Source organism: Scomber scombrus, chromosome 6, assembly GCF_963691925.1.
Source record: "Scomber scombrus chromosome 6, fScoSco1.1, whole genome shotgun sequence".
Classification (NCBI taxonomy): domain Eukaryota; kingdom Metazoa; phylum Chordata; class Actinopteri; order Scombriformes; family Scombridae; genus Scomber; species Scomber scombrus.
In genome coordinates, this window is record NC_084975.1 from 22075992 (window position 1) to 22088062 (window position 12071).

The window sequence follows — 12071 nt, forward strand, 5'->3', positions numbered from 1 at the left end:
CAGGAAGTCGCCATTTTGAAAAATATATGCGATTTTGGCGAACGAATGCGTTCTCCACATCATACACTACAACATGACATATAATTGGTGGGGGATCTCGAGCGCAACCTACTGGACACAGGAGGTCAGCCTCATATGACAAACATTATCCGATTTATATGAAATTTACAGGATGTGTTCTCCACATCACATACTACAACATGACATATAATTGGTGGGTGCTCTCTAGCGCCACATAGTGGACACAGGCAGTGATATTTCACCACATCATGCAACGTCAAATGAAAGCCTGCGAATGAAGATGTCTACCTGCGCGCCCTCCAACTGCGCCACAGCCCGACATGCATGGGGGGGCGAGGGCCCGTTCATCGCTGCTTGCAGCTTTAATTTTCTGTTTTTATTTCTGATGTTTTTAGACTAAACAATTAATCCATTCATTGAGAAAAAAAAAACTTTAGTTGCAGACCTACAGTAATGAACAAAGCAGGCTACACATGACAGCTGAGTTATTAGACTCAAACTCAGAATCAGAATCAACTTTATGGACCAATACGTTCATGTTTAGTAACCGTCCAAACACGTTGAAACACTGGAAAGGAAACAAATGAAGGAAACACAGAGAAAAACAAGGACAGCAAAGTTAAACGAATATAATTTTATTGAAATGATGTATCAAAATAGCATATCAACTACATCACCAACACTCAGTATCAACACACAGATTAGATTGTCTCAAGGTCGTGAGCTGATTGTTACTGAGTTACAGGCCTGAATGTGCATTAGTACAAAGAATACTGGGATTGACGTTGTGTGGGTAATGCAGTATTAGCACAGAGATGGTATGTGTGGTTATGGGTGGTGGAAAGTAACTAAGTACATTTACTTAGTTACATTTTTTCAGTTTTTGCACTACTCTTTTGCTTGTTTGTTGTTGTTGCTTTTGGTAAATTTTGGATCATTTGATTCTTTAATTGAAATGAAACCATGTGAGAAGTTTAGAAGGGGGAAACAAAATCACAATTTAATGTGACCCTGACAACACACTGCTTTTTGTAAGATAAAGTCAAAAGGCAAAAAGGTTGTTGTATTTTAAATGCTTGTTATATTATCCATTGTGTCAAATCTTCATGGAGTAGTAAGTACAATATTATATATTATATTCAAATGGAAATATTTGTAAATAAAGTTATTAAAATCTCCCTCTTAAATGTAGAGAGGTGGAAGTATAAAGTAGCATCAAATGGAAATACTCAAGGGGGTAGGTGAATAGTAGATGTATGTAGGTGGGAGGTCTCTGCAGATTAGGATGGGGGGTGGGATGGTTTGTGGTTTTGGGTTTGTGGTTGTGTGGTCGTCTTTTAACATTATTATAGTATATTAAAATGAACTGGTATCCACATGTGAATATATGCAATATGTGCACATGTTTAATAAAGAAATATTCACGATATAAATGAATCTTTTATGTAAAATAAGTGTTTTAAACGAGCCACAACGTTCAAGGTCTCCCTGGCCACTCCCATTTCTTGGTATCCTAGCAGCGGAGCTCAGAGCTCTCTCCTGATTGGTCCATTTCCAAGAATCCGCCATATTCAAACTTCCGCCGTGGTGTGTGTTTGTTCGTCTGTTGTCATCGATCTCTTCCTCCTGCTTTCTTTCTTCTCCTGCTGTTGTTTTTATACGGGTAGAGTATATAATTTTTTATTCGCTAAATTCAATCCTGTTCTTGGTTCAACTCTAAGTGATTTCAAGACGAAGCCTCCTGCAAAATGGAAGAAAACGAGGAAGTTGTTGGAAGGACGGTGGCAAACAAAAAGAAGAGGACATCAATAAGCGCCGCCGAGCAATCTCCTCAAACACTGCGGAGAAATAACTCCAAAAAGTAAGTGCATGTGTCGAAATATGGTTTATATTATATTTATTATTAATTTGAAGCTCCGTTAGGGGATATAATACGACTTTTTGTGCAGCCGTCAACCAACTTTGACAAAGCTGGTAACTGGCAAACGATGCCTTCAAGTACAGCTCGGAAACCATAAAGTCTCATGCCATGCTCTAGTATGCAGCAGTTTAATTTGAAACTGTTTAACATAACAAATGTCTGTTTTTAGGGTGTTTGAATTCTTTTTGAGATAAGCAGAGAAAACTCTCATTTCATCAAAGCTGTCTTTTATTGTATGAAAAACAAAGAGTGAAATAAGTACTAATTAGGGCTAGATATAATCATAATTTTCATTATCAATTCATTTTTAAACAATTTTCACAATCATTATTATTAATATTGTTATTATTATTATTATTTTCCTCCTTTTTATTTAGTTTATTATAATCTGCATTACAAAACAATTACACTTGTTAATGTATACATTAGGTGTATAAAGTAACATGAAGAACAATAATACAACAGAGTATAAAACATCTGTAGACAAAAAGCCTGCAAATTCTCACATTTAAGAAACTGTAACCAGTGGATATTTGGCATTTTTACCTGATATATTAAACTAATTGTTTAACAAAAAATGTGTCAGTTATTTGCTTCATTGTCTCATTTCAGACACGGTAGGCCAGCATACTATTAATATTAGCCAGTCCAGTTTTTATCAGTTCAGTATTGTTTGTAATGTAAATACTGGATGACTGTGGAGTTGGCTTTGGCACTTAAACGCAACACTCTGGATAGCAACACAATAAAATGTCATGACCTTTTCACTTTCCTACAGTCAGGTTTGTCCTCATAGTTCAGCCTCTATTGCACCTGTATTTGTACTTTGAGGCAATATTAACATCTGCGGACATAGTTTACTGGGTATTTGTACTGGCCTCAAATGTCTCACTGCATTCTCACAAAGTCGTAATTTAAGCAATAATATCGGTATATATTAACTCACATGAATATTAGTTATTAATATAATGTTATTACTAATCTGTAGAGCTGAAACAAACAGTCAATCAACAGAAAATTAATCACCAAGTATTTAAATTATTTTGATAATTGATTCATTTTTTTATTTATTTTTTAGGAAACTACCCAAATTTTCTGGTTCCAGCATCTAAAATGTGGATATATTCTGGGTTCTAAAGTCCTCTATGATGATAAACTGAATATCTTTGGGTTGTGGACGAAACAGACATTTTAGGATCGAATTGTGTGCTTTTGTAAAGGATTTTCTGACTGATTGATCAATGTCGAAAATAATTAATAGATGAATCAATAATGAAAATCATTGTTAGTTGCAGGCCTTCTACTCTATTTACAAGATAACATGACCTCTGCCCCCAAAAAATCTCATCCCGCTGACTTGAAGAGCGGATTAACAGCAGGTTGTGTTTGTTCAGCTGAACTTGGCATTGACAGCAGCCTCAGCGTATCACTCCCTCAGAGGGAGAGATATACTGTAACTCTCTGTAACAGCATTGTTTTGTCAAAATAACTGACTTTATTTTCTGCAGCAGCGGAGAGCAGAGCAGCTCTTTATATGGTTTTAAATATCGAGACCCCTCAGTCATCACCCGCAGCACTTGACACATTTGAAACATAACAGCGACATGAACAAAAATGGCACCAAAAGCATTCATATAATCAACAGAGCTCTGATGCATTCCCAGTTTATTTAGGAACAGAGTAATTAAAACAATGATTCAGTTTCTCTCTACCTTCTTCTCTTTGATCAATTTGATTATTATTGGTGATCAAGCTAGATTAAACCAAACTACCACTATCTTGTTTTCACTGTACACAATCATGACTCTTTTTTCCTTTTCTTCTGTTCCCTGTAGGCCTCCGCTGCAGAGAGGCAGCTCTTTCACGTTTCTGACTCCGGGGACACCGTGGGACTTCAGTTTAGTGAGTTAACGTTAATTACACAACACCATCATGTTAGACTGCAGTGATCCCATCTTTGTGCATTATTATCTATTTATAGACTGAATAAAAATGAACATGACTGTCATGAGCCATACATGTGACTATAACTAATAGTTGAAATTGCATGTCATCATTCATCATATAATTACATTTGCATTAAAGAGGCTGCTACAGATTTACTGTTTGAAGTCTCATCTGACTTCTAAAAGACACATGTGTGCTTTGTTTTTTTGTTACAGAAGAGAAAGCGCAAGGAGAAAGACGATGACACAGTCAGCCTGTCCAGTTTCGACCTGAAGGTGAGAGTCAGGGCAGCTTACAGTCTGCCTGTTGGGTGCAACTCTGGTCCGGCACCCTTGAATGTGTCCTAACAAGAAACTTTAATCCCTCTGCATGACGCAGCTCCTCACCACAGACAGCCGGGAGTGCTCTTGTGTGTTATGAGCTCAGGATAATCCCACTATGCCTAAGACATTGGCACACATTCTGACTGAGGAAATCAGACACGTGTGCAGTGGCATGATGGCAGTCTATTGGCACTATAACATTAAAAAAAAATCATGGTTCAGTCAATATATTAGTTAAGTTTAATGCATCTTTTGTTACAACATCAACAATTTAAAATTCCAGTTTGATACTAAAACATTTAACTTTAATGTAAGTTAGCTGAGCACAAAGTGTAACAGAGAACCTTTTATTAAAACCACAATTAACCACTTTGTGCCTCTAATGTACGAGTGTACATTTGGGTCACAGAGGTAACCATCAGTTTCTCTAACCTTAATTAACCAAAATGATCATTTGAAAACACTGAATGATGGTAATTGTTTCACTTCACCATCTGGATAAAAACATTTCTGTCCAGTGCACACTAAAAAAACAACTTCAAAATGTTTTTCATTATATAGCAGACTTAATATTTAATCATCTCGATGTTAAGAAGAGTCTTTAGGGATTGTGGAAATATCAAATATCACAACAGTAACTCTTATTAAATGACCTTCTGTGTTTTCAAAAATTGCAGGTTAATTATCTTTTATAGCAGGAGTTTTCAAAGTCTGAGACTGCGGGCCTCCCCTCCGACAAAGCTTGGAAAAGGCCCCCCCACTCCCTGTTAGTCTACTTTCTTAGTTTTGCTCAGTTCCTGGATGCCTTTGAGATAATGTTATTTGATCCCACAGGAACTTAACAATTGAGCGTAGATAGAATACTGCTGTTTGACATACTTCGGACTACATAAAAGTCTGTCTGAAAGCATTTATTAGTTTATGACTCTGGGAAAGTGGCAAAAACAGTAAAATTCCCCTAAACTACTACATCTTTGAAGTATAACCAAAGAGACAAAATCTCCTTTTAGTTTTTTGGTATTTTTTCTCTTCCATTCACTGAGCCTCCCCTGAAACTGTTTGGAGCCCCCCTCGGGAGGCCCCTTCCTAATTTGAAAACCTCTGTTTTAGAGAAAGCAAGTGTTTGCTATTACACAAGGCTCAATCTGGAGCTAATATACAGTATGTAACAGTATTCAGGGGATTCTTCCACCCCTACAGCGTTACCATATTACTTTTGAGTTGAATTGAAGACAGTTTATTTCCTTGATTCCCAGGAACCAAACACCAAGCGTGTACGGCCACTGGTCAAAGTTTCATCCCTGGTCAACTTGATATCTCCTTCAAAGAATGGAGCAGTGCGACGCTTTGGCCAGTCCATCCAGGTAACATAAATGTTTGTTTTATATTTGCAGACTCTACAAACTGTAAGCAAACTTTGTGTTCTGATGATAAAATAATTCAACTTTTTGTTTCCAGTCAAGGTCGTTACGTGGTGATACCAAGTCACCAGGGACGTCCCTTAAAGGCAGCAGCAAGGCAGCAGGTCCCACACCCACCAAACGCAGAAACAGCACGCTGTGGTCGGAGACGCTGGATGTTCATCAGAAGAGCTCATTCTCCACCAAAGAGATCAAGAGACAAGAGGTGGTGCAGTTCAGTGATTTATAAGTCTGGAGTATGCTGAGCTAAAAAAAAAAAGTGTAGAGAGCAGAAAAACTAACTTCTCCTCTTATTGTTTCTCTTGTATGTTAAAATGTATTCTCCAGGCGATTCACGAGCTTTACAGGGGAGAACAAGATCTAATCGAAGATCTCCAACTTGCACGAAAGGTTAGAAAACTGATTTCACAATTAGACCAAGAAACAAAAACATTCATCCTCCCTTTGTTAACTTGGTTTTTGGCATTCACACCGCTGACTCGCTTACACTTAGGCATACCACGATCCCATGCTGAAGCTCTCCATCATAACAGAGGAGGAACTTGCGCATATTTTCGGGGATCTGGATGCATACATCCCCTTACATGAGGGTGAGTAATCAGTGCCTGTTTAGGAGTGAAACTGTTCTGATTGTTCCCTCTTCTTGTCTGTTTTCTTATTTGTTTCTGCTTTTTGTTTTCTCTGCAGACTTACTGATGAAACTGACCGAGGGAACTGGTCCTGATGGAACAGTAGCTCAGATCGGACGAATAGTAATAGACTGGGTGTGTATGGTAGCACACACACACACACACACACACACACACACACACACAGAGTCTTAAAAAAACACTAAATGGATGTTAACTTGAAGCAGCACTGCAACAATTCATCAATTAGATGATCGACAGAAAATTGTCAACTATTTGGATAATCAATTAGTAGTTTTGTGAAAAAAATAAAAAAATTCTCTGGTTCCTGCTTCTTAAGTGTGAATATATTTTGGTTTCTTTAGTCTTTTATGATAGGAAACAGAATATCTTGTCGTTGTGGACAATTAATCAGAACAAAACAAGATATCTGATATTCCACAATAAGGCTTTGGGAAATGAGAGGTACTTACCTCTTACACTTGACTTCAATGAGGAAAGATACAACTAACCTCTAGGAGTTGTTGTTGTGACCGCTCTCTGCTTGATTATACTCAAACAGACACAGCAGGATGTGTTTCAGAATAAACAGACATTCTTTGTTTCTCTTTCAAACAGAAACATATTGTTCAGACACACAAACATGAGTGACATTTTTCACCATGGTCTGACCTTCTATAGACCAAATAACTAATTGATTAATCAACACTGTCACACATATCAGAACATTATTGTGTGTAAAACTGTGATTGTGTCCTGTTCAGCTGCCTGGTCTGAACGCTTACAAAGACTACTGCAGCAACCAGCTTGCAGCCAAAGCTCTGCTGGACCAGAAGAAGCAGGACAGGCGGGTCCAAGACTTCCTGCAGCGCTGCCTTGAGTCTCCCTTCAGCAGGAAACTCGACCTCTGGAGCTTCCTGGACATCCCGCGCTCACGCTTAGTAAAATACCCGCTGCTGCTGCGAGAGATCCTCAGACACACTCCTCCTGATCACCCAGACGTCGCCAGTCTGGAGAGAGCTGTATGATATCTTTATTACACTTCTTTGCAATTATGGACTGTATTTGCTTATATTTATCCATCAAATTCAGGTAATCAAGTTATTCAGGCTTGTTTGTTGGAGTTTAGCCAAATCGCCAACTGATAACAGTCCTACTTTTATTATCCAGATCACTATAATCCAGGGAATTCTGTCTGATATCAACATGAGGAAAGGGGAGTCAGAGTGCCAGTATTACATAGACAAACTGGAATATCTGGATGAAAAGCAGCGGGACCCCCTCATAGACAACTGTAAGGGCCTCCTGTGTCACGGTGAGCTGCGGAACAAGAGTGGCTCGGTAAGAATTAGGGTTACCCTCTTCATCTTTAGCTTCCGCATGTAATAAACTTTCTCTTGTATAAAAAATGACCTTTATTCTCTATTAATATGTAACTTCGCAGAGGCTTCACGTGTTCCTCTTCTCTGAGCTGCTGGTTCTGACCCGACCAGTGACTCGTAACGACAGGAGCTGCTTCCAGGTGTATCGACAGCCCATCCCAGTTCGGGACTTGGCTCTGGAGGACCTGCAGGATGGAGAGGTCCGCATGGGGGGATCTTTCAGAGGGGCTTTCACCAATGCAGAGAAAGGTGAGCTTAGTTGTAGCAGCTCAGTTGTACTTTGCCACCAATTAATTGACGACAACATTGTGTCATTGTTCCAGCAAAGAAGTCAAACATTTATTAGTTTCACCTTTTCAGATGTGATCTGCTGCTTTTCTCTCTTCATATCTTTGTACATTTGATATATTTGAGGACTTCACCTTTCACTCTGGGAAACTGGAATGAGTTTTTCTATTTTCTGACCTTTTTTATATAATAAAAGATTAATTGAAAACTAGCAGCCCTGAAACAGCCTTGGAAATAGTGTATCATTATCTCTGCCAGATGTAAGGCTGGAGGGGATCATGCATCTGGTCATGTATTCCGTCTGCAGCTAATCTTGCATGCTACTAGACCCATCAGCCTAATATCCTTTGTGCACATTTATGACTGTAAACTTAAAAGTTTGTGGTTGTGGTGATGCATAATTTTTGAAAAACCTATTTTATAACACCATTCTTTTAGAGCCTATCGTACAGCTCAGACTTTTGTCTTTTCAGCAGGCTACGTCTTTTTATGATATGCATTACGACTTAGCAAAAGGTATTTGTTGCAATCGGCTAGGCTAAAAACAAGTCTTACCTAGTCTGTTGCAGGCCAGATTTTGGTCTTCGTCGTGGCTCAAAAGCTGACATCCATGCAGTAGTTTTGTTTTATCTTGAACTGGAGCGTCTGCTAATTAATTCCATACCTGTTATGTGATGATTCACTTAAGTTAGGCGTGATACAACATGAATAAATCCCTGTTTCTGTTTTCCTTGCTTCAGTCTTAACCGTAGTAGTGTTTCCCTCATGATCATTCTGCAGCAGCCGTGCACCACATCAAAGTTCAGCTGTAATTAAAGCACATTTTCAGATACATGATACTTTGATCATCAGATAAAGCATCCAAACAGCAACAGTCCACACAGGTGTTTTCACTCACGTTGCCTCTTCTCATGTCCGTGTCTGTCAGATCGGCACAGCTTACATCATTATCGTTCTTATTTGTTCATGTTGTTTTGTGATGTCACGCAATTTACAGTGTGTGTGTGTGTGCGTGTGTGCGTGCGTGCGTGCGTGTGTGTGTGTGTGCGTGCGTGTGTGCGTGTGTGTGTGTGTGTGTGTGTGTACTTGAAGGTATATAGATTGAACTCTATCTTCTCATACACGGCACGTAGACAAAACCATGCTCTGTGATGGTTTTTCACCCAGTTTGCACACTTTTGATCCAGTCACAGTGTCTCTTGACTAACCACTATATTAGCATTTCTATTTGTCACATACATGCCAGAGGACATCCAGTGAAGTGTGCAATGATAAGAATCATGAGACAAGAGGACAAAAGCAGCAGATTTTTTTTTCTTTTCTCAAAGTAAGAAAGCACAAACAAAAAGTAGGCCAAAGAGGAAAGAGGCTGAACTTCTTACTAAAAAAATGTAACTACTGCAGCAGATCAAATATCCACACATGTATGTAAAAAGGATTGTTTATAGATAAATATCACTGACTTTATTGTTCCCCTCAGCTCTATAAAGCATTATCCAGCCCACAACTTTACGGTTTTGGTTCACTTTCAGCTGCTTCTCTTATACTGTTGTTTTTCACCCACAAGCAGCTGTTTTCAACAAAAGAAAGCTCTAAAAACCCTCTGACACTGCCTGGTACCAAACAGCAGACAAAATTAGCAACTAGCAGGCAAACACATTGGAGCATTTAGCAGCTAAACAGCCAGATATTTCCCTCTAGTGTTGGTGGAGAGCAAAACTGAGCTAAAAGCAGGGTGAATATTGGACTTACCTTCATCAGGTTCATGGAACATGATGATATTATTTATTTAGCACTTTTTCAAACAGTTACAAAGTGCTTAACAGTAAAAAAAAAAAAAAACAACAACAGATCAAATGGTAAAAATGCTGAAATGATTAAACTACAAGAAGTATAACAAAGAATGAAACAGTAAAACAATGAGGTGCATAAAAAAATAAGATCAAAACAATAGTTAGGATTTGAGTGATTTCTAGTCTGCGATACTAACTACTTGTAAAGAGTCTCAGATCAGAGGGACACGGACTGAAAGGCGCAGGACATCTGTTGGATGTGTGAATAAAAGAAGTTCACCATATGAGCTATATAAGGGGATTATATGTCACAGCTCATTTCTGCTGCCCCGAAGCAGCAAAAAAAATCATAATGCAGGTTTGAATTCACTGGTAAATTCAAATTATTTAGCTGTAAATGTGCAAAAGAGGGAGTTAAAATAAATACTATATAGAAAGAATATGTTGAGTATTTTGGGTTGAGTCTTTGAGGTAGGATGGTTTGTTGATTTTCTAGCTCAGGGCCCACATACCCAATGGTTTAAAGAAGTCAACTGTCTTTAAAGGAGATGCCATTAAAACTGGATTCTTGTATTCAAGACTTTGCAGCCTTCTGAGATCTTGTCCAACTTTATTTTCTTTTCTTTTTTTTAATCTCTTTGATTTCTGTCTTTCTCTAGCTAAAAATGTCTTCCGTGTGAGCTCCGTGGACCCCTCCCATGGCCAGTCCCACACCCTGCACGTCAATGACGTCTATCACAAGCAGCAGTGGCTCAACTGCCTGCGCACTGCCATGACCCAACAACAGAGGGCTCCGCCGAGAGTTCAGCAAGTAGAAGCTGTCAGAGCCAAGCGCCGCTCCTCCACTGTCTCACCCACCATCTATGATGAAGAGACAGATGAGAACTGTCCACCTGTCTTGGGCCCCAAACTCAGGCCTCAGACGCTCTCCAAAACCAGACTGGACCAGAGGTTTCAAGGCTCCATAAAGAGGAAGGAGACTGGAGTGTAGACAAAGAGACAGGCCATGTGTGCACAGCTTGTGTCCTGTCTGGTCACATGAGTCTGTCAGTGAAATATATCTCAATGAAACCACTATTTTAGTGCTTCTGCTTTGTGTCTATAGCACTGAAAAAACCTTCCCAATAATTTCCGTCCAATTTTAGTCTTATCTCATTTAAATTGTGTAATTAGTTTACAAAAAAAGTGTGTACCATTGTGACTGAACTGTATGTTTACACCAGCTAAATATGTATGGAATCAGTGTTTTGTGTCTGCTTAAGTTAATGACTTTATACCCACTTGTCTCGCTCTTGTTTCATCAGTTTTCCAGTTTAAACACTTTCAAGCTTTTTCTTCTCCTTTTTTTGCTGTAATCAAAATGTTATGTATGCAGTTGTTACGTGTGTGTGTGTGTGTGTGTGTGTGTGTGTGTGTGTGTGTGTGTGTGTGTGTGTGTGTGTGTGTGTGAGAGTGTGTGTGCGTTATCTGTGCCAAGATAAGGGATCAAGAAACAGGGAAATTGCATCATAAGTGTTAAACTGTGCAGGAAGCAGTTAAGAAGGTCTAAAAATAATGATCAGACACAAGATAATGAACAACTAGTGAGAACACTGACCACAGAAACGGCATTTCCTGAAAACAAGACACAAATCAAGTTGATAGATGTATTCAGTGGAAAGATGTTACTCAGTAAAAAATAAAACATTTAGTTTGTACTTTGAGTCTTGAGTATGATTAACTGTGAGATAGCGTGTTTCAACACACACATCCTCTCGGGTTGTACTTTGACCCTGAGTCACTTCCTGTTGCTGCTGACAGCAGCTCGAGTGTGTCGCAACATCTGTCAGACAAACAGGCTGAGGGAAGCTCAGAAGTGAGTTCCTTTCACAAGTAATGTGTAAAAAAAAAACAACAACTCTGAAATGGTGTTTTGTACTTTTTTCAAAATGATACAATTGCCAACGCAGTAAGCTCTTTATTAGGTACTAATAAGGTAGTACTTTTGGTTTTCAATTGGATATACAAAGAAAACCTCACTTATTAATTCTTATTTTAAGTGAGAATACACAACATTTGACTCATATTTTGCTCCTGTGGTAAGTGTGAAATTGTGAAAAGAAATGGCAGCTTGGTGAAGGTTTTTACCCCACATTCAAACTTTTGTGGCCTGTGTTCTGGCAATTTTGTATTAAAGAGCACAAAGTCATTCGTTGTCTTTCTGAGAGTTTATTTGGTCGCCTGTAGACGGACTGTTTGCTGTCTCAAGTGTGAGATGGCACGAATGAGCCCAGAGCAGGAGAAGTTGTCAGATAATATACAATACATTATCTTGTGAAAAGGATGATCTTGTTCTACCATCAGAAC

The 12071-nt window shown here is 38.8% G+C and overlaps 1 protein-coding gene across 1 annotated transcript; it reads left to right on the top strand.

Moving 5' to 3' along the window:
• Positions 1 to 1632: 1632 nt before the first annotated feature.
• LOC133981707 (neuroepithelial cell-transforming gene 1 protein-like) lies at positions 1633 to 11227 on the top strand. The gene is made up of 13 exons (XM_062420532.1): positions 1633 to 1882; positions 3778 to 3844; positions 4105 to 4164; positions 5469 to 5576; positions 5671 to 5838; positions 5961 to 6023; positions 6127 to 6223; positions 6321 to 6397; positions 7027 to 7284; positions 7433 to 7603; positions 7707 to 7893; positions 10385 to 11163; positions 11203 to 11227. The coding sequence occupies exons 1-12, from the start codon at positions 1770 to 1772 to the stop codon at positions 10714 to 10716; spliced, it is 1701 nt and encodes a 566-aa protein (XP_062276516.1). The 5' UTR covers positions 1633 to 1769; the 3' UTR covers positions 10717 to 11163; positions 11203 to 11227.
• Positions 11228 to 12071: the final 844 nt, after the last annotated feature.